This window comes from Sarcophilus harrisii, chromosome 5 (genome assembly GCF_902635505.1).
Source record: "Sarcophilus harrisii chromosome 5, mSarHar1.11, whole genome shotgun sequence".
Classification (NCBI taxonomy): Eukaryota; Metazoa; Chordata; class Mammalia; order Dasyuromorphia; family Dasyuridae; genus Sarcophilus; species Sarcophilus harrisii.
The window spans coordinates 120,304,609-120,331,156 of record NC_045430.1 but is presented as its reverse complement, the minus strand read 5'-3'; the positions used below and the strand labels follow the sequence as shown (position 1 = coordinate 120,331,156).

The window sequence follows — 26,548 nt, the reverse complement described above, 5'->3', positions numbered from 1 at the left end:
CTTCCACAATATCCTGTATCATCAGATATTGGATCATTTTTCTTCATTTTGCAGTATTTGTTCATAGCTGCCTGAACTTATTTACTAGATCTGGAGGCCATCTTTCCAACTGTTTTTTGTTTGTTATTGTTTCGTTTATCTGTTCATGTTCAAGACCTTTGAGAAGTCTTCTTCCTGATAACTTCATTTAAATTCTTGCTGTCCTATACTGTGGAAACAGCTGAAATTGCTTTATCTTTGGTGTATAATTTCTGTTTTGAAGAGGTTTGAGAGGTCATGGTGATCAGAGAAAGTGTCTAGTCCACCATTTTGTTGTTTATTTGACAAGGAACATCTTTAAGGAATATTTATTGCCAGGACAAATATACTTATTCCCATTTTAGAGGGAATTATCCAAGATTATACAAGCTAGTGACAAAGCTAGGACTGTATTCTAGGCATTGAGACTCCTTCAGCAGTGCTCCTTCCAATGCGCAATACTGTTGCCTTCTAAAAGTCCATTTCTCTGTCCATATGAACCTGCCATTTCAATTTAACAAACATTTATTATTTGTTTACTCAGCAGAACACTGTGTTAGAAGTTAAAAGAGACAAAGTTTAGATAAGAGATAGCTCCTGTTTTGTGACTTTAAAATATAGTGGGAAATAAAATGAATGTAATGATAACAATGAAAAAGTGAGTAAACTAAAATTGCAAAATAAAGTGCTTTGTACAGTAACTGTCATTTTTATTCTATTTTTAACAATAATTTTTATGCTGTAATTTATTTTTTCCTTTTTTGGGCCATCAGACCATCAGATTTCAATGTCTTCATTTAAGAACTCTCTACTACTTATTTTCCTTTAGTTCTCATATGATACATTGTGTTCATTCTTTTCAAACACCTTTCTTTAGTTTTAACCTCCTCATAGACCTATCTGTTGAGATTTCTTTCAAGATATAGTGGAATTAATAATTATTGATACACTTTGACTATGTTGTAGTCAACTACATTGTATACTAATGAGATTAAAAGGTAATCGAGCTCATGATGGCACTCCTCAGATAGTCAATTTCAAATTTGGATAGCTCTGATTCATGGGTTGTGTTTTTAAGTTGAGTCAAAGTTTGCAACTTTTCTCTAGTCCAAAGAAGAAATGTCTTAATTCTTCCATATGCAACTATATAAAATTGAAGACCATCTTGCCCATAAATCTCTTTCTCTGAGCTATCATTTCCAGTTCCTTCAGTTGATCTTTCCACCCTTTCTGACATTATCCTTTGATCATACCCTAGCTCATCAATATATTCTTTTAAAATATGACACTTGTGATTTCTTTAATATTGGAGAACTTCCTGTAGGTAAACTCTTTCCATCAATTCACCTTATCGTAATATAAAGTATTAGAGAATAGGCCCCCAAGCTATAGTTCTTCTTCAGACACATAAAAAGATAGATAATTGTGGATGAATAAAAAAATTGTCATGCATACATGTATGAAGAAGTTTCAGAAATGCTAAAATCTAGAATAAGCTGAGGTAAACAAATGCTAAGGACAATAAGGAGGGTTTTTGTTTTCTTTTTATTTATCAGAGGCAGAGTTGTAACCCAGGTTCTTTTTGATTCCAAGACTGACCCTCTTTTCTTTCCAACATTGTTGTCTCTCTTGGGGAAAAATGTCTTTAAAAAGCAAAATAAATTCTATTTCCTAATTTGAGAAAAAGAAAAAAAGGGAAGAGAGAAAATGGAAAAGGGAAGGGGAAGAAGGAGGAATGAAAAGAAGGAGGAAGAGGGGAGAAAGAATCAGACTTATGTGTGTGTATTATATATATATTATATATATATATATATATATATAATACACACACATATATATATATATATATATATAAATAGCAAGGAGAACCTATTTCATCATTTGTTATATTATGCTGCTGTTTTAGCAGTTATAATATGGCACAAATACCCTTTTTCTATCCTTTTTGCATATAATGGCCAAGTATGCCACCATGGACCAACTACACTTTATTAACACTTCACTCTATTTCTAACAGAAGCACACAAGTTGATTTGCCAATACCGCACTTTTGGTGGCCAATTATCACAGCTCTCTTTCCAGCCAGCATGTTGAACCACTCTAGATGAAGCTCTTCCCTTCTTCCATGTCCTATTTTCTGAAGCCAAACAGAGTCATTCTTTTAAGTATTTTCTTATTTTAAGAAACTTAGTATTAAGCACTATTGCAGGAACAATAGTGGGCTAAACTAATAAATGATAACATTTTTACTTAAGATTTTAGGTGTCTTAACAATTTATCCTGATCTTAGGTATAATCGAGCCTTTTCTAGTTTCCTCTCTTACCTAACTGAATCCTCTCTTCCAAATGTTAGCATGGAATCCAGATGGCCTAATCCTGATTGGATGGTAGGCAAAATAATCTAGATTTATCTTTGGCAAACATTCTACATATATTAGTTTGTATAGGAATCTGCTTTCTTAACTTGGCTCTGGATGTAGAAACCTTTACCATACAGTTAGTTCCTATAGCACGTACCCCTGTCACTCTGTTCTTCCTTTGGGCATTAGGCATAGAAAGAACTATTAGCTCTTTCAGTCCAGGTTTGTTGACTATAGACCTAAAAAAGAAAAGAAGGCCCATTCCAGAGTCCTGGCTTCTTAATTTTTTCTTATCTGTTCTTCTGTGATCTCCCAAGTTTCATGCTTGCAATGATTAAAAAAAGTTCTAAAAGATCAAATTTCTGGGTAAATTAAAATCAGTTTTATTGACTATGTCTAGATAGCAATCAACAAAAATAGACTTATTTTGTCCTTGGTGGCTAAAGAGAGTGAACTTGTTCAACCTTCAATGTTTATAAAGCCTTTTGAAAAAAGGGTCCACCTGAGGATGAAAATCAACTCTGATTGATCAGCAGGTAATAATCAAGAATGAATATTATAATGGAAGGAGGGCTGCATTTAAATGAGGGTGTTTGGAGTACATGACTTGGATCATCCATATCTTGGTCAAAGAGACATCAAATTCCATATCATCTATCTGAAAAAAGGGAGATCCATATTTCACTTGATCTGTGTGAACAAATATTGAACAGGAATGCACTCATTAGCCTAAACTTAGAATTTCTTTTACTGTCTTTGATTAGATCTCAGCCATCCTAGTTGGGTAAATCTTTTAGAAAGATTTTCCACACCAGTTGATTTCTGGATAAGGAAGTAGAAAACGGGGGAAATGTTGGTCTTAATAAAAATTTTACAAATATCAGAGAGAAATAATCATGTTCACATGCTTATATGCAACTTTATACATGATCCTTTACCTGTGAAACTTCATAATTTTAGCCTTTATCATTCTCTTGCTTTCCTCTATCCTGGGTCATTTGCCCAAAGTAAATACATATATTCTAGACAGATATAACAAGTTTCTGATTGTCCTAGGTGAAGTTAATATCCCCATCTACAACTTTTCACTGCATCATTCACTGTTATGCAAGCTTTTCCCTTCCTTTAAATATAAGAAATCATGATCTTACAGGAAAATAACTGAAAAACCAGAAACTAACTTTTCCTTCCAGTGGCCAGCTTATCTTAGTCTCTCCTAAAATTTGCCTTACCTTCTTAAGCAACCTCGTCTCTACATTCCATAAACTAGAAGCATCTTACTATCAATATGGTCCCAAACTTAAAAGAGGAAAATGTTATTCTTCTGCCTTCTGTCCAAGGTTTCTGAGTTGTTTTTTCTTCCAAATAATTTATACCATCATGATAGCTTGAACAGAATTTTACCCTTAAAAGAAACCTACTCAAGAATGTATTACACTTTGGATCTCCTCCGAATCAGAGACAGAATAGGCACACCCTGGAAACCTTGAACAATAGTCAAATATCTCTAGCCTTGTTGTTTGTTCAACTTGAGTTTGTCCCTTGAGTTAATTCTCTTTTGATGTTTTTACCTCATTATTGGACAGTTGTTATCTTCAAAAACAAATGTGTTAATCTGTATCGTTCACTTCTCCCCAGCACATCTACTTTAGCATTGGATTTGCTAAAAATCAAACAAACAAAAAAACTTTCTCAAAACCAACTAGAGAAACAATGTAATAAAGTGGAAATATATGAGTTCATTGACAGAAGACATGAGTTCAAATACTAGCTTTGGTATTTATAACCTGTGAACCTTTGAACAAATCATCACCAAAGTTGGAAGAATAGACTGGATGATCTATAAAATCCTCTCTAGCTCAAAATTATATGATTTTAACCCCTTAAAAAATTGGTAATTTGCCCAGAAGTTTCAAGAGCTGTAGTTCAAAGGATGATTACAAATAATCTTGGGTATTTGTGAAATATGCACTTCTTTGTTATAAATAGCTTACATTTTATAGCTACTATGAAATATTTTCATGTAAATTAATATTATTTGTGGATATGAGGATCAAATGTGGTCAGTTATGTAAAGTACTAATTGCAAAGTATTTTATAAAAAGATGAATTGTTGCAGTTGTTGGTATAAATCATGTGTCATTTCCTGTTGCTTAATAGTACATGCCTAAATCATGAGATAGATTGTTCAGTAGCCAAGGAAAGGACACAGTGTGTCCAAGGTTGCTTCTGTCAAATAGGCTATTTGGGGGGGGGTGCTTTGGCATTTAGACTCAATTCTTGGGAACTCTATGCACCTGCTTGTGATTTTATTAATTATGAATAAGGAAAGATTGCTGTTTGTGCAAATTATGTTGCACTCCAGTGGTTCATTCTCTTTTTGGATCAATTAATTTTTGTCAGACTCCTCCTCCTAAATCATGTCTTCAAAGTTTAACTGTTGTGTATTGTAAGAATTAAATTAGACAGAACACTATTCTGTGATCACAGAGTGAATGCTTTCCTTTGACCAGTTGCCTGGCCAATGGCATGCACTAAGCATGAGAGGGGCTTGGCTCAAGTTTGACAGATTGCACATATCCATCCCTTTCATCACAGTAAAGCAATTCAAAGTATAAGCATCTTCCATGAGAGTGAATCAATGAAACTTTTTTTTTAAATGCAAAGAATAGCATATTATTACATAATTGAATCACCAGGTGCAGGAGTTGGATTGGGAGTCAAAGAATTTGCATTTTAATCCTGACTCTTCCAAAATTACATTTTTGTGACCATGGTAAAGTTACCTAATCTCTTTGGTCACCAGCATCACCCATCACTGAAAAGGAAGCATTGGGCAATGATCAGAATACTGATTTAGAGCTGAAGGACCTGATTGCAAATCCTTTCTTGTCTGACCGTGTGTGAAGTTGGTCCTAAATAAAATTAGGTACATAGATATATTGTTTTCAGTGTTTTTCTTAATTTCTTTTATTTACCATTCCATGAAGACACAGTAGATAATTCTATAGTATGGACACCTAAAGTCACAGATTACTAGAACTGAAAGAGACCTTAGACATGTTATATAATCTCCTCATTTTATCATGTTGTATAGCCTCCTAATTTTACAGATGTGGAAACTGAGACCAAGAGAGATGAAATGATAGGTCAAATAGCTATAGATAGTAAAAGTCAGGCTTTCTCCTAAGTCTTCTAAATCCCAATTCAGTAATTTTTCTTCTTTACTTGTTCCCTGCCAAAAAAAAAAGTGGGAATTACCTAGTTGCTCCAATTCTCCTAAATTTGGGGGATCCTGGAATCTGCTGTAGATTTTCTTTCATTCAAAACTGCCTGACTTTTTTAAAAATAATGTTTTTATCAATTACATATAAAAACAATTTTAACACTATTACCATTGTTTTTAAAATATTGAGTTTCAAATTCTCTCCCTCATTCTCTGAGACAAGCAGTCTAATATAGGTTATATACATGCTTGCTTTTTAAAAAAATTCCACCCCTGTTTGGAAAAAGGCAGAGAAGTTAATGGCACTAGATCATGATCAAATAGATGATTTGTTATGTCATTTGTAGGCAGAAAAAGACTTATTTGCCATTTCATCAAATTGATTTATGGTTGATAATTTTAATTACATTTAATGATAATAATGCTATTATATTTTATGTTTAAGTATCATCTCATGTGGAAATAAACATTAATTTTTGGTTATTCCTAACCTTCAATTTTCCCTAGTTTTGCCTCTAGTTCTAGTGACATGATTTCAAATATGTGTTTGGGATTGCACCTGTGTAACACGGAATGCAAGCAGCAATGTTAAGTATTTTTATGCTCAAGCATATTTTAATAACTTTCATAAAGAGATAGAAGGGTGTTTATGGAATTTACAACAACATAAAGTTAAGGAGGATGATGTTACTAACAGAAAAAGAATCCAAAAAGACAGACTAGAAGGACAGGCTTGTCTTAATACAAAATGAAATTAAGGATAAATGTCAGTGTAAATGCACTTAAAATCATCACCTACTTAAGTTCTGAATGGTGGGGATTAAGTATAACTGTTGACATGATTTTAACTCTAAAAAAATAAGGCAAATCAACAATGTGACCTGGCTGCCTGCAGAGTTAATACAATAAGATGATCTTTGGTGGCAGCTGTGCTATGGTGAAAAAATACTTGAAGTGAATGCCAAGAGACTCAGCTTCTGGTTCTAGTCTTGACATTGCTATTAACTTTCTGGATGATATTGTGCAAGAAATTTCATTTCTCTGAACCTCTGTTTTCTTATATGTAAAATAAGATGGTTGACCTAAATTACCTCAAAGTCTTTTTAAACTTAAATAATCTATGATTCTATACAATTTTCATTCGATTCTTGAGACCATATTTTTAATGGGGAAAATGCCAAATTGATATGTTCAGAGGAAGATTTTAGGAAGAGTTAGAAAATTTAAAAGCCATGCCATACTTGGTTTTATGTATATGTTTATTCATCCTAGAACAGAGAAAATATAAAGGAAAATAGTGTCTTTACATATTTGGAGTTCTACCATATGGAAATATTAATAATATCTAATCTACTAAATTCCGGTAAAATAAAAAGGGTTGTCTGACATGGCCTCTTCTTGACAAAGCCATTTTAACTTTCTGTTCACTACTTCCTTTTCTCAGTTTTCACAATCATTCTTTTAAAAATGTATCCCAGAACTTGCTAGTTATTAAAGTCAAGCTTATTGGCCTTTATGTAGACTCTGTTCTCTTTTCTTTTAAAAAATAAGTAGATTTACTCTTCAATAATTTTGAGGTATATCTGCAGTACTTTTCCCTGCCACATGATTTTATTTTATTTCTTTCTAGTTTCATGTAAAGATAATTTTGAATATTCATTTTTATATGATTGAATTCCAAGTTTTTCTCCCTTTCTTTCTTTCTTCCCCCATCTCCAAGTGAGCAAGCAATCTAATGTAGGTTATACATGTACAATCATGTTAAACATATTTCCACATTAGTTATATTGTGAAAAAAGAATCAAAAAGAAAAAACTACAAGAAAGAAAAAGCAAAAATAATAAAAATAGTATGCTTCATTCATAGTTCTTTTTTGGGATGTGAATCACATTTTCCACATTGAGCCTTTTGGAATTGTTTTGGATGATCGTATTGCTAAGAAGAGCTATGTTTGTCATAGTTGATCATTACACAAAATTAACTCTATTAACTGTGTCAAATGTTCTCCTGGTTCTGATCACTTCACTCAGCATCAATTCATGTAAATTTTTCCAGTTTTTTTTTTATGAAATCCACTTGTTCACCATTTCTTACAGAACAATAGGATTCCATAACATTCATTTACCACAATTTGTTTGGCCATTCCCCAAATGACAATTTTCTCAAATTCCAATTCTTTGCCACCACAAAAAGAACAGCTATAAATATTTTTTTTGTGTGGGTCTTTTCCCCTTTTCATGATCTTTTTAGGATACAGACCTTAGTAGTGGTATTATAGTATCAAATGGTATGTACAATTTTATAGTCCTTTAGGCATAGTTCTAAATTGCTTTCTAGGATAGTTGGATCACTTCACAATTCCACCACTAGTGTTCCAATTTTCTTCATTTATTTTTATATTTATATATTTTATATTTATATTTATCATTTTCCTTTTTTTCATATTAACCAATTTGATAAGTTTGAAATGTTACCTCCCAGTTGTTTTAATTAGTATTTCTCTAATCAATATGGATTTTGACTATTATTTCACATGACAATAGATAGCTTTAATTTCTTCACCTGAAATCTTCCTGTCCATACCTTTCATAATTTATCAAATGGGAATGACTTGTATTCTTATAAATTCGACTCAGCAGATGAAATGGAGCTCTAAATCACTCTTGATCAGAGAAATGCAAATTAAGACATCTCTGAGGTACCACTATACAACTCTCAGATTGTCTAAGATGACAGGAAAAGATAGTGATGAATGTTGAGAAAATTAATACATTGTTGATGGAGTTGTGAACTAATTCAATCATTCTGGAGAGCAATTTGGAACTATGCCTAAAAGACTATCAAACTCTACATACCCTTTGGATCCAGCAGTGTCTCTACTGGGCCTATATCCCAAAGAGATCATAAAAAACAGAAAAGAATCCATTTGTGCAAAAATGTTTGTGGCATCCCTTTTTGTAATGGCAAGAAACTGGAAACTGAGTGGTTACCCATCACTTGGAGAATGGCTGAATAAGTTATGGTATATGAATGTTATGGAATATCATTGTTCTATAAGAAATGACTAGCAGGATGATTTCAGAGAGGCTTGGAGAGCTTACATGAAGTGAGTAGAGCCAGATTATTGTATATGGCAACAGCAAGATTATATGATGATCATTTCTGATGGACGTGGCTCTTTTCAACAATGAATTGATTCAGGCCAGTTCCAAAGATCTTGTACACTCAGAGAGAAGACTGTGGGGACTGAGTGTAGATTACAATATAGTATTTTTACTCTTATAGGTTTTCTCTTTTGCATTGATTTTTCTTTCACAGTATGACTATTAATATTCAAAATGATTGCTTACTATCTTGGGAAAGGGAGATAAGAGAAGGAAGAAGAAAAAAATTGAAACTCAAAATCTTAAAAAATACATATCAGAATAAAATACTATTGAAATTTTAAAAGAAAAAAGAAAGAAAAGTAATGACGGCAAGAAGGAAAAAAAAAAAAGAATGTATTTTCCTATAGAGTAAGAACTATGTATTCTTCTATTTACACTTCCAGTGATTACCATAAAGCTTGGTACATAGTAATCACTTAATAAATGCTTTTTCATTCAAGAAAGAAAGAAAAAGAGAGGGAAAGAGTTCTTAAGAGTTACAAATATCATCTTCCTATGTAGGGATGAAAACTGTATAATATTATTGAGAAACAGTTTTTTTTTCCTTTTTTCTGTTTCCTTATTTATGCTTCTCTTGAGATTTGTATTTGAAGATCAAATTTTCTGTTCAACTCTGGTCTTTTCATCAGGAAAGTTGGAAGTCCTCTTTTTCACTTTGCTGGGTACTTGATTCTTAGCTGTAATCCAAGCTCCTTTGCCTTCTGGAAAATCATATTACAAGTCCTCTTATCCTTTAAGGTAGAAGTTGCTAAATCCTGTGTAATCCTGACTGTGCCTTCTTGATATTTGGATTGTTTGTTTTTGAGTGCTTATAGTATTTTCTCCTTGATCTGATAACTCTGGAATTTGGATAAAATATTGATTGGAATTTTTATTTTGGGATCTAATTCAATAGGTGATTGGTGGATTCTTTGAATGACTATGTTACCCTCTGATTCTAGGCTATCAGGTCAGTCAATTTTCCTTGATCATTTCTTTTAAGAAGCTACATAAGCTCTTGTTTTTGATCATGGCTTTCAAGTAGTCCAATAATTCTTTAATTAGCTGTCCTAGATCTATCTTTCAGGTCAGTTATTTTTTCCAGTGAGGAATTTTACATTGTCTTCTATTTTTTTCATTCTTTTAATTTTATTTGACTCTTTATGTCTCATAGAATCATTGAATCATTAGCTTCCTAATTTTAAGGAATTATTTCCTCTACTTAGATTTTGTACCTCCTTTTACATTTTGTTAGTTTCTTTTAAAGAGTTGTTTTCTTCAATGAAATTCTTTCCCTATTTGGCCAGTTCTATTTTTTAAGGAGTCCTTTCTGAGCTTTCTTTTCCAAGCTGCTAACTTTTCCCTCCCCATAATTCTGCCACATTATTCTCATTCATTTTCTCAATTTTTCTTCTACCTCATGTACTTGATCTTTAAACACATTTTAAGCTTACCCAAGAGAACTTGAGACCAATTCATATTCTCCTTTGAGGCTTCATATGTAGGAATCTTGACATTGCTGGCCAATTCTACCTTGCTAATATTCTACATTATTGGTTTTGATCTTCCCTATCATCATGATAACTTTCTATGATCAGGGTTCTTTTTGGGGTTTTGCTCATTTTTTTAAAAGTTGAACTCTGCTCCTTGGGTTTAGGGGAGCTGTCCCAAGTTTTTTGTATTGGGGAGCAAGGACCTGATCCTGGCTTTCCACACCAGGGTTTCAGACTTTTGATTCCCTATTAGCCATTTTGTTTTATCATTTTTATTTTTTCTACTGCATAGGTCGTTTTCCTTGAAAACATAGAAAATTATTTAGAATTGAATAGTTCTGTTTTTTGTTTGTTGACTACTGTTATTATCTTATCATCCCTAAACTGTGGTCTTCTACTTGATAGGTTTTCTTTTTTCCCTTAAAGTAACTTAAAACAAAACAAAACAAAACAAAATACACACATGCACTTGTCCTCAATAGCTTTGGCTTATTCTAAACTTTAGCACTACTGATGCAGTTCTTAAACAAATCAAGCCATACTTTTGTATCCTTCACTACCTGTCCTCACTTCCAGTTTCTACTTCTCTTTTTAAAAATATATGTTGGTTGATGAATTAATTCCCTGTATACCCATATGCTTTTTAGACAACTCTTCCTTTTCCTTCCTCATTATACTTAACACTCTTTGTGCCTTTACAGTTTCATTCTTGAGTGCTCACTATCTCCTCTAGGCTGACTTTTCCTGTAAAAATTAGATCACAGAATCCTACCTATCCTTTTTTCCTAAAGACTTTTAAATCTGCTTTTCCAAAATCAAAGATGTGGGTCAGATTATGTTCAGCTTTCCCTTAATCCACTGCAAATTCTAAGATGGTAAAATCATTTCCCTCCAAGATTTCTTTCATTTCTACTTAAGCTGCCAATTCTTCCTTGTTGGTGAGAATCAAATCTAGCACAAAACTCCTTCTTTTTGCCCTATCCATTATTTAAAAGATGAGATTATCATCAAAACAACTCAATTATTAATTGTTCTTCTTTTGTCAGAGTGAAAGCTCTAAAAGATGTAGGTAATTGAAGTCCTTATATCATTTTATGTCTCTGTGACAAGCTTATTTTATGTTTTTTTCTTCTCTATTTGTAATGTATTCCAAAGACAACATTGCTTTAATATTTCCTTCAATTTATCTCTTAGTTGCTATCTAAATACTACCTACTATACAACCCTTCTTTGCTTTCTGGATTTCTTCACATGAGTATGTCTCTTTGACCTATAATCCCTTTTGAATCTTCCTTTTATATACACTCTATTTTTTAAAAATAAGGTAAAGGTAAATATACCTTAGAGTAAAATTTTAGTCTCATCCCTCAAAGTCTTAGTTACAATTGATGAAGTCTAATTTTTCTTCATAGATCAGGATTTTCTTGTAACCTATACACATCTGATATAATTGTTTTATTAATAAATAAGTCTTTTTTTGATTTTGTTCAGGTTTTTTCTTATCTAGTTTGTTGTATATGTGCAAGAACTACAAATTAGAGAGAAACACACTGTAAAACAGAGCAATCAGCAAATCTCCTGTCAAGTCAAAACTAGGTTGAAAATAATAGATTCAAAAGTATAAATAATTTGTGCTGACTTAACATTAACACATTTGAATTATCCCATTTTATTAAATATAATAAATTACTCTACATTAAAGTTGTAGTGCCATTTTCCTCTGGTTTCAAAAGAAAAAAACATTGACTCTAGAGGAAGATTTAATTGTAAAAAGTAGTGAACCCTCCCCCCCCCAAATAGTCTGCAAAACCAGTTTGCATCAATACCTTTCATTGTTTCATTTGTACAAGTTCACTTCCAAGTTCACCTCCTATCTATCTGAATGTCAAAAGATATTTTTCTTTTACTGACTGATACATAATGAGCAAATCATTTACTAATTAAATCATCTATTAATACCCACAAATCAAATGGTATATAACATACAGGAATATTATATTTATGAAGATAGTTCTTTGGTCTAGGCCAATAGTATCAAAATCAAAAATAGGGATCATTAAGCTATATATAAGGACCTCATGGGCCATATATCAACTTAGAAAACCATATATTAACAATATCTATATTGTACTTTATCTTTGTTATTTATTTTGTTAAGTGTTTCCCAATTACATTTTAATATGGTCTACATTGTGGCCATGGATTTGATATATCTGTTCTAAGGCTTTTAAAATCTCCCCCCTACCTTGGTTCTACCTTCCTTCACAACTGCCCTAATCAGATTTTTCTCTGCCTAACTTTGTCTCCTCATTATTCTCTGAACAAGGCTTGTACATTCTTGGTCTATATACATGTTATTTACCCTAGATCATCCTCCCTCTATGCTATTCTTGTTAAAATCATATTAATACATCTAAGCCCATGTCAAATGCCAATATCCTCTAAAATCTCTCTGCTTAATGTACATAGAAGTAATGCTTCTGAGTTTCTAAAGCTCTTTGTACTTATACTATACATTGTGAATAAACATACATATATACAGTTGAATAGAAATTCATTAAGTATCTACTTTGTCCAAAATATGGTACTAGATCCTCTGAGTACTTCAAATTGCCAAGCACTTGAGATTTTTTATGGGGGAACTCTGTTTAAAAACTCAGTCGGATCTTACAGTTTCCTGAGGCTCATAGACATTGTGATGTTTATATAGGTCCTAAGTATCAGAAACAGTTTTTGCATCTAGATAGCACTTTCTACTACCACAGGTCATTTCTGTTAAAGTGAATGCATAGATAAAAAAGCCATAGCTTCTGTCCTCATTACAATACCTAGGAGGGAGAAGACATACAAAATTAAACAGAACACAGAATAAAATATAAATACAAACAAAATGACAGAATAATTTTAAGATAGCACTATAAGCTAACCTTAAATTTTTCAGTAGCCAGAGATATAGTAGAGTGGAGGAGGTTATTATAGCAAGGGCATCCTGATGCAAACAGGAAAGTACAGGACATGTTTAGGAGATGATAGGCAATCTGTTTGACTATATTAAAATATACCAAATGTATGAGGTTATTCACCAGATGAGACAATTCTGGTAAGGAAGGTAAGGTTGGAGCTCAATTACATAGGGTAACACCTTATCTTTAGATTTTATTCAGTTTTGAGTGCATTTCTTCATATCCTTTGAAGTGCTTTACATGGAATATATATTGAAATACTTATTGATAATGGTGCAAAGAAGTATCAGCATTAAGAATGTTTCATTTAAGTAATTTGAAAGAATCCAGAGGTACTATTGTTTTCATTAAGTATAATTTTTTACATTGTATAATCATCTGCTATTACCTATATTTTATTTTCATGGGCTCTTACCTCTCAAAATGGAAAGGACAGATATTCATTATGTGATTGATTAGCTTATCTCTCCAGAGGATGGGAAATAAACATATAACAAAAATAAGATAAAAATTTGGGGGATAAGCACCTGAAGTTTGTATTTGAAACTGGGATATGATTCCATAAATTCTGAGGCATAATGATCTCTTTCACAAACTTCAAGTAGCAAATTAAATGGCCTGTAATAATTGTCTGTTCCCATAGAGCCATGAGTGACTAAAACACTCAGCCTAGTCTGGGAATAGGATGGAAAGAAGACCTGAGGAATATCCAAGGGGTTAAGGATATTTAAAAATATAGATCTCCTAATATGACAGACAAAGGGAAAACTACTCTAGGATGCCCTGAAAAAAATTTATCCTCATCTAGTAAACTGAATTATCCAGAATATCTTGAGCCAGAATTAGATTAAGTATTAATCAGGAACCTAGGCAAACTAAGAACTTAGATGCTGTAGAAATTTCCTTTGGTATCCTTGTTATTCTTTCTACTTAGCTCCAAATGTGGCAGATTCAGGTGCTGGGGGATTCAAAACTGAAATATACCCTATCCTCAAGGAGTTTGCATTCTGTCAGGGAAAATAACATGTATTCATAACTTGGGGACAAAGACCTAATAGCAAGTAGGGGGATCAGTAAAGTCCTCATATAGAAGCTCTCATTTGAGTTGAACTTTGAAGGAAGTTAGGAATTCTATGAGGTTATCAAAGGCATGAACTAGAAGTGTAGTTTTGTAGTAGATAGAGAGAAAAGATATTACAGAAATTAAAATGATAAGATTTAGCACCTGATTGTGTATAAGGAGTGAAGGAAAAAAAATTGAGGATGACTCTAAAGCTGTGAACCTGAGTAACTAGAAGTTTACTGGTTGTCTCAACAAAAGTAGAAAAGTTGGGAACTGGGAGGAAGAGATAATGAGTTCTGTTTGGGAACAGTTCTGACTATGAAATCCATTAGGATATGACAGCCAATTGACGAAGTAGGGCTGGAGCTTAAGAGAGAGACTGGGGCTAGAAATATGGATCTAGAAGTCATTTTTATAGAAATAATTATGGGAGCTCATGTAATTACTGAAAGATATGATACAGAGACTGAAGAGAAGTAGTTTCAGAATAGAATCTTTGAGAAAACTCAGATTTAGAAAGTGGGATATAGGGATTTATCCAACAAAGGAGAATAAAAAATTAGTCAAATAGATAATGAAGAATCAGTAGAGAACAAAATCATAAAAGTCCAGAAATGAGGGAATATTAAAAAGAGAAGGTGGTCAACCATTGTCAGTAGTTTCAGAAATGTCATCAAGAATTAGTATTGACAAAATATAAATGGATTTTGCAGTTCAGGCATCATTGAAAACTTCGGAGAAAATTGCTTAAGGAAGATAAAAATGTTAGTTAGCTAGAATTTATTAGATGCTTACTGTGTTCCAAGTAGCAAGCCAAAACCAGTTGTCAACCACTAAAGATATAAAAAAAATTTTAAAAGTAAAATGGTTTTTTATTTTTACATTTTAATGTAAATAATAGCAAATACAATACATACAGAGTATATAGAGAATAATCTCAGAGAAATAGATACTAGTAGAATTGGAAAATGGGTGAGTTGGAGAAAAATGGGGAAAGGCAATTATTTTCAAAAATAATCTGTACTGCTTTTATGCTGCTCTGTCTCCAGCTTTATACATACTTTTACTCTGATATTATTCCCACAAAACATAGGAAGGAGTATAATCTACAGATGGAGAAAATTATGTATAAAGAGATTATTTAAATTGTTTTAAAACAGAGTGTTCATTATAGGCAGAGCCAGGATCATTATTTAGCTCTTCTCACTTCTAGATTAGTATTTATATCCACTAGACTGTATTGTTTCCCTTTATAGAAGGTTATCCTCACTCTTAGTCTTTCCATTTGTTCAAAGGAGGATATTCTTTTTTTTTCTTTTTAAAAAACTAATCATCTTTATTATTAAATTTTACGTTTGGTTATTAAAAGATACAAATGATGCACAGTGAATAAAATGAGATTTTTTACATATATAAAAATATTTTCAGAAATACAATCCTTGCCATTTGTAAAAAATACAAATTAAAAACAAAATCAAAAAACTCCTCTAAAACCCAGTAAATATGGACATAGAAGAAAGAAAAGAGAGAAACATGGACAATAAACCATTTCTGTTTTCTTCTTCCTAAACCTCTACCACATCCATGTGCATTTTTTTTCCTTTTCCATCTTTTATGATTTTTTTAGAGGGATACAGACCAATAGTGACATTGCTGGATCAAAGGGTTTGCACAGTTTGATAGCCCTTGGAGCTTAGTTCTTTTTTTTACATTATTTTTTAAATTAAAAAATTATTATGCCTTTTTATTTATAAGATATATGCATGGGTAATTTTTCAGCAATGACCCTTGCAAAACCTTCTGTTCCAACTTTTCCCCACTCCCTCCCCTAGATGGCAGATAGACCAATACATATTAAATATTTTAAAGTATATGTTAATTACAATATGTATGTATACATATCCATACAGTTATTTTGCTGCACAAGAAAAATCAGACTTAGAAATAAAATAAAATTAACCTGAGAAGGAAATCAAAAATGCAAGCGGACAAAAACAGAGGGATTGGAAATGCTATGTTGTGGTTCACACTCATTTCCCAGAGTTCTTTTGCTGGCTGTAGCTGGTTCTCTTCATTATTGAACAAATGGAAGTGATTTGGTTCATCTCATTGTTGAAGAGAGCCACGTCTATTAGAATTGACTCTCATATAGTATTGTTGTCGAAGAATATAATGACCTCCTGGTTCTGCTCATCTCACTCAGCATCAGTTCATGTAAGTCTCTCCAAGCCTTGCTGAAATCATCCTGCTGGTCATTTCTTACAGAACAATAATATTCCATAATATTCATATACCACAATTTATTCAGCCATTCTCCAACTGATGGACATCCATTCAATTTCCAGTTTCAAGCCACTACAAACAGGGCTGCCACAAACATTTTTGGATATACAGGTCCCAGTGTTACTACTGGGATTATATCCCAAAGAGATTATGAAGAAGGGAAAGGGACCTGTATGTGCACGAATGTTTGTGGCAGCCCTTTTTGTAGTGGCTAAAAACTGGAAACTGAATGGATGTCCATCAGTTGGAGAATGGCTGAATAAATTGTGGTATATGAATATTATGGAATATTACTGTTCTGTAAGAAATGACCAACAGGATGATTTCAGAAAGGCTTGGAGAGACTTACACGAACTGATGCTGAGTGAAATGAGCAGGACCAGGAGATCATTATATACTTCAACAACAATACTATATGATGACCAGTTCTGATGGACCAGGCCATCCTCAGCAGCGAGATCAACCAAATCATTTCCAATGGAGCAGTAATGAACTGAACCAGCTATGCTCAGAAAAAGAACTCTGGAAGATGACTAAAAACCATTACATTGAATTCCCAATCCCTATATTTATGCACACCTGCATTTTTTATTTCCTTCACAAGCTAATTGTACAATATTTCAGAGTCTGATTCTTTTTGTACAGCAAAATAACGTTTTGGTCATGTATACTTATTGTGTATCTAATTTATATTTTAATATATTTAACATCTACTGGTCATCCTGCCATCTAGGGGAGGGGGTGGGGGGGTAAGAGGTAAAAAATTGGAACAAGAGGTTTGGCAATTGTTAATGCTGTAAAGTTACCCATGCATATATCCTGTAAATAAAAGGCTATTAAATTAAAAAAAAAAGATCTCTTTGGGATATAAGCCCAGTAGAAACACTGCTGGATCAAAGGTATGTACAGTTTGATAATTTTTTGAGCAGAGTTCCAAATTGTTCTCCAGAATGGTTGAATGCATTCACAATTCCACCAACAATGTATCAGTGTCCCAGTTTTCCCACATCCCCTCCAATGTTCAGCATTCCTTTTCCTGTCATCCTAGCCAATCTGAGAGGTGTGTAGTGGTATCTTAGAGTTGTCTTAATTTGTATTTCTCTGATCATTAGTGATTTGGAGCATCTTTTCATATGGCTAGAAATAGTTTCAGTTTCTTCATCCAAAAATTGTCTGTTCATATCCTTTGATTATTTATTAATTAGAGAATGGCTTGATTTCTTATAGAGTCAATTCTCTATATATTTTGGAAATGAGGCCTTTATAAGAACTTTTGACTGTAAAAATGTTTTATTGCTTCCTTTCTAATCTTGTCTGCATTAGTTTTGTTAGTACAAAAACTTTTTAATTTGATATAATCAAAAGTTTCTATTTTGTGATCTCTAGTTCTTTGGTCACATATTCCTTCCTCCTCCACATGTCTGAGAGGTAAACTAGCCTATGCTCTTCTACTTTATTTATAATCTCACTCTTTATGCTTAGATCATGAACCCATTTTGACCTTATCTTGGTGTACAATGTTAAGTGTGGGTCAGTGCCTAGTTTCTGCCATACTAATTTCCAATTTTCCCAGCAATTTTTGTCAAACAGTGAATTCTTATCCCAAAATCTGGGGTCTTTGTCAAACATTAGATTGCTATAGTTATTGACAATTTTGTCCTCTTAACCTAACCTATTCCACTGATCAACTAGTCTATTTCTTAGGCAATACCAAATGTTTTTGGTGACTGTTGATTTATAATATAGTTTTAGAAATGGTACAGGTAGGCCACCTTCATTTGATTTTTTTTTCATTAGTTCCCTTTAAAGTCTTGACCTTTTGTTCTTCCAGATGAATTTTGTTATTTTTTCCTAGGTCATTAAAAGTTTTTTGGGAGTCTGATTGGTATAGTACTAAATAAATAGATTAGTTTAGGTAGTATTAAAGGAGGACATTCTTAATAATATTTTATTTTAAAAGATAAAAACCATTCTTAGTTCACTGGCTATATGGCAGTTGTCTGGATTTGTGATCCACAGTTGCAGACTCTTAGCCTAGATGTCAAATTCCAAATCTTAGCTCCTCAGCTATAGAATGCAACTCAGTTCCACTTTGGGAATTTTTTTCCCCAGCAATTTCTTTGGCCACTAGAAAGACTCATTTTAATATAGAGTAACTTGTAAATCTCAATCAAAAATAATCATCTTCAATAATAATATTCTGGATTGTTACTGTACAGATCTATCTATAGATTTTCATATCTAATATTTGACTTTTATCTTTACAGCATTTTCATAATGTATGTTTGATAAGCATAGAGAAAATGAGGCACAAAGAGTGCACAATGTCCGTGGAACTTATTTAGATAGTACATTCATTGTATAGTATAAGGATATATATATATATATATATATATATATATATATATATATATATATAAACTTAGATATTTATATAAAATCTTGGTTCTGGCATCAAACATTTCTGACATGTCTCATTATTCATTAATCCTGACATCAAACCTAACAGGTGCCTTTGGTTTACTTTCAGTTAATTGGCTCAATTGATTTAATTTAAGGCCACTTTGAAAATCTGAACTTTAGCTGGATTCATTACCTGACATCACGATTTCATTTTTTAGGAAACATAAGATCTTCCAGTCAGGATGAAAAAGGAAAAATTGCCTCAGGAAAATCCTACAATTCTACAAAGTGAAGTGCATGATCTTGGAAGTCAGCCAAAGGAAAAATATCGGTAAGAGCATCACAACTACAAAAGTCAAATGAAAAATATTGACTAAGTTTTGAGAAGTTAGGACCAAGCATTTGAACTGAACTACATATGTATGTATGTGTTTTTTTAAAGAGCCAAGTAAATTAATTTGAAATGTAATTAAACTCATGAATTCTCTAAAATAACAAATTGTGTTTTGTAGAACCCTAATGTTCCCTACAATGTGAATATGGAAAATTAATATAAAAATTAAGATGATTTCAATGCTGACAATACCTTTTCCTCTATGATAATAAATGTTAAATGATTCAGATATAAAAACTTCATATTCTAAAACTGGCTGATAATACTCCTAAATTTTTCTCATCTCTTTTTATTCTTAGAGAGTATCCTGAACTATTATTTCTGGATTCCATGATAACACTGAAACCCCCCAAAAGTTCAAAACTGTGTTAACTTGTAAAACAGATTAGAACAAGAACAAAACTTCAAATTCTATTTCAAAGCAAAACAACCTAGTACTTTTATAAAGCCCCTGGTTTAAACAGAAGTGAAGACATCTCATGAGTTATACAAGGGTCATATAAGACTCTTCATTCTATATTCAGTTGTTGAATAAGTGAATGTATGAAAGAATACCTTAATATAATGAGCAGATGCAACTTAACAATGAAGGGAATTTGGATATGTCTTTGTAACAGTTTATAAAAATTGAGAAGCAGTTCAGAAGTTTCCAGAGGCCTTCTGAGGACTTCTTTTATCTTTTACAAACTGCTTTAAATTTATCAAGTATAAATTATTAAAAAATACAAGTCTGTAAAAGATAACTACTAAGTCAGCATTATAATTACTGATAACCCTGGATTCTTAAGCATTGATATTGATTTCAACAAGTTTCTATGACAAAAAAATATAGCTTCCTCATTATACGTATTCAATTAAACTACAAACATAGTTGAACTACTATGATTTTCAAACTTGGATATCTTTTAATTAATGTTTATTTCAATTTTATCTTCTGACATTTGAAAGCTAAAGGTCACCTAAAACCCAGCTTCTTAAATTGTGATTCACAATCCCATTTGAGGTCTTGTAACTGAATGTGGAGACTTAATTATCAGTAAATCTTTGATTAGCATATGTATCTTATATACCTGTATGCCCAGGGTCACATAAAAATTTCTTGAGCAAAAGGGAGCTGTGAGTGTTAAAAAAAAAAAAAAAAGATCAAAAAGACCACAGCTGTTGATATTACTAATTCACTGCTTCTCCGATTATAACTCTTGAAATACTGAGTTAGTAATTTAAAAAAAATATTCTGCCTTAACATTTAAGCAATTACTTTGACAAAGTCAAAATTATAACAGGAGATAAATTTCTCTATCCTAATGGAAATGTTTTTGAAACATGAGGAATATTTTCATCTCTGCCCTAGGATTTTAGTGCTGAAATCATTGTAAGTTTTGATGGACAACATTGTACAAATCCATTATTGAAGTTAAGCTATTTGTGACCATTAGAAATGTCTTAAACAATTTAAGAAGTAAAAAGACTTCTTAAATCTTTCAGGTGCATTGTGTCAGCTTTCCCTAAGTACAACATCCTTGAACAGGTGGAGAAGGAATTTCTGTTTTGTAATAAATTGATTCAGTTTTCTTTGAAAATATTTTCCTGAGGGGGTAAGGAAAAAAGAGTGAAATTTATAAAATGAAGCCTGTGAAAAAGACATGACCAGCTTGCCTGAAATGAAACCCAGATATGATGAGTTTGAATTAAGGAAAAACTGTTTCTTGCTTTCTCACAGTTTGAAAAACATCTTTCCATTATCCTGTGTCATCTCATTTGACTGGAATTGAACTAGTCTCACTTCCTGCTCTCCATCCCCTTTAATTTTCAGAAATTTTTGCCATCATGCTCTTTTGAAAATCAAAGTCTTGTTTATAAATCTGGTTTCTTAAGCTGTCAGATATTAAATGTTAAAGTAAGGGTAACTGTTTTTCACTTTGGGGATTTAAAAGAAGTTTGAGCATAGGGTTTAACAATTCTCACTGGATGTAGCATCTGAGAGAAAAGCTGAGGGCAAGTAAATTAAAAATCAACAATTACACTGAATGAAAAGAATAATTTTATATATCTATATATACACACATTCATATGTGTGTACACACACACATGCATACACACACACACACACACACACACACACACATAGTGAAGAGAGAGATGGTTTTACAACTAGTCACATTTAGGTTCAAGCCCTACCTTTAATGCGTACTGGCTGTGTACCTTGCAGTCACTCAGTTTACCTCTCATAGCTTCAGGCAATTCTTTAAGACTATAAGTTGCAGAGAATGTGGTAGCTTATATTGGTAGAGGAAATTTCTTAAATTGGGAGATCCATATTCCACTAAAATCACAAGTCCAATCCCTATCCCTATCCTTAACATGCATATAGATACACATATAGATACATATATTTGTATGTGTTTTGTGTCTGTGTATGTATAAGTGTGTGTATGTATATCTGTAATGTGTTTATATATACAATACACAGACACATATACACACATACATACACATAGAGACCTAATGCTTAAAGTGTTTTCTTGCTTTTATCACAGCAATCCTGTAGGGAAAATAAAGGTATAACAATTTTTATACTAAGAATAGCAATAAGAATATAACATAGTATTTTTAAGTTTTTCAGAGGGTTTTATAGACATTATTTTATTGGATCTTTACAACTCTGAACAGACAGTGTTATTATTATCTTTATTTTACTCATAAGAAAAAGGCTCAGATAGTATAAGTGATTTGCTCCTAAGTATCTTGGGTCCAAAATGATATGTTAGAAAAAGTACTGTATTTGAATCCAAAAGAGACCAAGATGGTGAAGAGAAGCCAAGAAGTTACCTGAGCTGCCCTAGTTTCCCTTAGAAACAATGTTAAAGCAAGCATCTAAATGGATTCTGGAACAGCAAGCCCCACAAAATGTGGGAATGAAACAGTTTTTAAGTTTAAGATAACTTCAGGAAAGGTCTGTCTCACTTGGATAAAAGGAAGGTGAAGTCTAGCACAAATATGTCTAGGACAGGAGAGAGATGCTCTTAACCACAGCAGAGATAACAACCAAGGTCCCTCAGCCAACTGGTAATGTAGGAGGTCAGCTCCAGCCCCAGCACAGAAGGCAAATTGCCAGCCCCAGAACTCCAACCCAGTAGGCATGGCTAGGCCAAGCCATTCCATCCCAGATAGTGGATAAGCCACAAGTACCCGAGGACCAGGCACAGAAAGCCAGGACCAGAACCCTGGCCCTTCTATGGAAGAAGCTTGGGATAGTACCTTATGTCCCAGGTGTAGAATTCAACTTTTAAAAAATAAGAAAAAAAGGTTGGACCATAGAAAGTCACTGTGGCGACAGGGAAAATCAAAATAAATTTGGAAGGGGATAGCAATGTCAAAATGTGAAGCCTCAAAAGAAATGAATTGGGAAAAAACTCAAAAAAAATTTTTTTTTAAAAATCAAGTATAAGAGATAGAAGAAAAATTGGGAAAAGAAATGCAAGTCATGCAAAATTGTGAAAAAGAGTCAACATCTTGAAAAAGGAAGCATAAAAACTGACTGAAGAAGACAACTCCTTAAAAAATAGAATTGGCCAAATGGAGAAAATATTCATTGATCAAAACAAGTCCTTTAAAAGTAGAATTGACCAAATGGAAAAAGAAGGTACAAAAGCTAATTGGATAATTGGGCAAGTAAAAGCTGATGATTTTATGAGACATCAAAAATCAGTCAAACAAAATTAAAAGAATGAAAAAATACAAGAAAATGTAAAATACTTAATTGAAAAAACAATTGACGTGGAAAATAGATTTAGGAGAGCTAATTTAAGAATTACTGGACTACCTGAAATCATTATTAAAAACAAGATCTTGGAAAGCATCTTTCAAGAAATTATCAAGGAAGCCGACCTGATATTCTAGAACTAGAGGGTAACATAGTCATTCAAAGAATCCACCAATTTAATGCCTGAAAAATATCCCAAAATGAAAACTTTCAGGATTATTATAGCCAAATTACTTAAAGAAATTCAATTAGCCATCAATCAATCATACAAATGGGTGTATCATTTAGACATAAAGGATGATACCACAAGCAAATTCTAAAAATGGAACAATTTTTACAGCCAGTATTTCTGATAAAAGACTCATTTCTCACATATATAGAGAACAGAGTCAAATTTATAAGAAAGCAAGTCATTGTTTAATTGATAAATGGTTAAAAGATGAACAGGCAGTTTTTAGATGAGGAAATTAAAGCTGTCTATAATCATATGAAAAAATGTTCTAAGTCACTATATTTTTAAAACACATGCAAATTAAAACAAGTGACATACAATCTTATACTTATCTAATTGGCTAATATTACAGAAAAGGAATATGATAAATGTTGGAGAAGATGTGGAAAATTAAACCTCCATTGAATTGTAGATGAAGTTGTAAACTAATCTAATGATTCTGGAGAGCAATTTGAAACGATGTCCAAAGGACTATAAAACTGTGCATACCCTCTGATACAACAATACCATTACTAGGTCTGTATCTGAAAGAGATCATTAAAAAAGGGAAAGCACTTGTGGGTACAAAAAATATTTGTAATAGCTCTTTTTGTGGTGTCAAAGAACTGGAAATTGAAGGGATGCACATCAATTGGGGAATGGCTGAACAAATTGTGGTGTATGAATGTAATGGAATACTGGTTTTGTGAGAAACAATGAGCAGGTGGAATTTAGGAAAACCTGGGAAGACTTACATGAATTGATGCTGAGTGAAGTGAGAAGAATCAACGGCAGCATTGTGATGATCAAGTATGATTGACATAGTTCTCAGCAATACAAAAAAAAAAAGACAAATAAATAAGAAATAGAAAATGCTGCCCACATCCAGAGAAAGAACTATGTAGTCTGAATGCAAAAATCTTCAAAAAATAGTATATAGATTTGGTGCTGGAAACGAACTTAGAATATCATCTAGTTCTATTTCCCTCATTTTATAGATAATCATGCAATACTATAATAGTAAATAATATTTTTTTTAAAAACCACAGACCCTCTCAACTATGTCCTTGTAAAATTCATTAAAGTAATAATAGTACTTAAAATGCATTTCTTCTTTTTACATTTATATTAACTGAGATGACATATGTAAAGTGCTTTGCAAATCTTAAAGTATTCTAGTAATTATAATTGTTATTGTAACATAATTATTATTTTTCTACCCTTATTTGTATGTTGCATGTAGCAAAGTAATTTCTCAGAATATAAATAAACTATGAAATCCTTATTAAAATATAAATATTTGAAGAGCATGTAATATAACAATCACAAATAATTTCATTCAGATTTCTAAGATTAGTAATACAAGTTATTTTAGACTATGTGGTATATGCTTAAAAGGTTAAAAATTACTGATATACTGCCTTTTATATTCCTATTCAATGTAATACTGCCTTTTATATTCCTATTCAATGTAATCCTAATTTCCTACCTTGTTTATTAAATTTAAGTTTTATATTATTTCTGAAATAAGTTTCATTCAGATTTCCAATATTAATGATAAAAGATATCATAAACTAAGAAGTATGTGCTTAAAAGAAAGCTAAATATTGCTGTGAATTCTGTCTCTTATATTTTTATTCTATGTAATATTAATTTTCTACCTTAATGACTAAAGTTTTATAATATTTTTGAACACAGAAGTGAAGAAAAAAAAGGTTTATACAGCACAAATCTGCAGCAACAATCTCCAGTCCACTTTTTTCCATTTTCATCAGAATATAACACGTCTCTCAAAAGCTACATATCCAGCTCTCTAAGTTCAGAATGGACTACACCTTCATTTATACAAAAATCTCCTAGATCGTCTTCAACAAATTTTTCCAAACCTGACAACATAGGTAAGTATAACTTTATTTCAAATGCTTTGTTATAATAACTACTTTTTGTTTTTCAAAATACATGCAAAGATAGTTTTCACCATTCACCTTTGCAAAACTTTGGTTCTCCCTCCCTCTTCATCTCTCCTTCCCTAAGCAGCAAAAATCTGATCTAAATTAAGCATGTGCAATTATTCTAAATATATTTCTACATTTATCATGTTGCACAAGAAAAATCCAATCAAAAGGAGGACAATGAGAGAAAAAAAGCAAATGAACAACAACAATAATAACAAAAAAAGGCACAAATATTATTCTATGACCCACATTCAGTCTCCACAGTCCTCTTTCTGGATGTAGGTGGCTCTTTCCATCACAGTTCTATTGGAATTTCCTTGAATCACCTCATTATTGAAAAGAACCAAGTCCATCACAGTTGATCATCACATAATCTTGTTGTTATTTACAATGTTCTCTTGGTTCTACTCACTTTAGTATAATGTTTTTTTTTCTTAAATTGAGAACATAAATTTCAAAGAAATTCTGTGTATGGATGACAACCAAAAATGCCATGTCTTGGTTGTACCTAATAGAAGATATGCACCATTTTCACATTATTTTAACTCACCATTATAGTCCATAGTTGTACCATTTATTAAACCATCTTCATGAATTTATTTGATTAAAACACTTTAGCACCTTGTAGCTAACCTATTGTTGAAGATGAGCCTTTCAAATTTAGCAAATTTAGGATGAGCATCCTAGTACTTAGAGGATAGAACTACCTCATGGTATCTTTACAGCTTACAATGAGCTATGAGAGTAGGATTTTTGAAGAAAAAGTCTTCCACTACAACTCCATTATTACACTTCTTTGGCACCAATTTTTGCATACCAATTGATTGAAAAACCTATTGAGATTTTCTTTTGGTAGAGATCAGTGATAACTGTATTCTACCACAAAAGGAAAATTGTGTAGACATTAGAATCAGATTCTGCACTGAACAACCTTAAACTTAAACCTTTCTATTGGAATGTCAACCAATGTAGGAACTGACATTGCTGTAGAAAGAATTAAACTTTAAGTGTCTTTTGAGAAAGCGCTGATTTCATTTGTGGAAAACTTTTTTTTTTTTAAATAGTAATTATTTTTTAAGTTTTGAGTTTCAAAATCTAACCCTCACTTCCTTCAATTGCCTTTCCCTAAGACTGTAAGCAATCTAAAATGGGTTATACAAGTGCAACTTTTTAAAGCATTTCCATATTAGTCATTTTGTAAAAGAAGATTCAAACAAAAAAAAAAGAAAGTAGAAAATAGTATGTCTCAGTCTGTATTCAGACCAAATAA

General features: G+C 32.2%; 1 protein-coding gene across 4 annotated transcripts in view; it reads left to right on the top strand.

Annotated features, from left to right (window-relative positions):
- LMNTD1 (lamin tail domain containing 1) overlaps positions 1 to 26,548 on the top strand; it is an 85,104-nt gene that overhangs the window by 4,148 nt on the left and 54,408 nt on the right. For all 4 annotated transcript variants that reach the window (XM_031938479.1, XM_031938478.1, XM_031938477.1 and 1 more), the window contains exons 2-3: positions 19,174 to 19,286; positions 25,022 to 25,221. In XM_031938479.1, coding sequence (XP_031794339.1) covers positions 19,198 to 19,286; positions 25,022 to 25,221 — 289 coding nt within the window. In that variant the 5' untranslated portion in view covers positions 19,174 to 19,197. The remainder of the gene's footprint in view (positions 1 to 19,173; positions 19,287 to 25,021; positions 25,222 to 26,548) is intronic.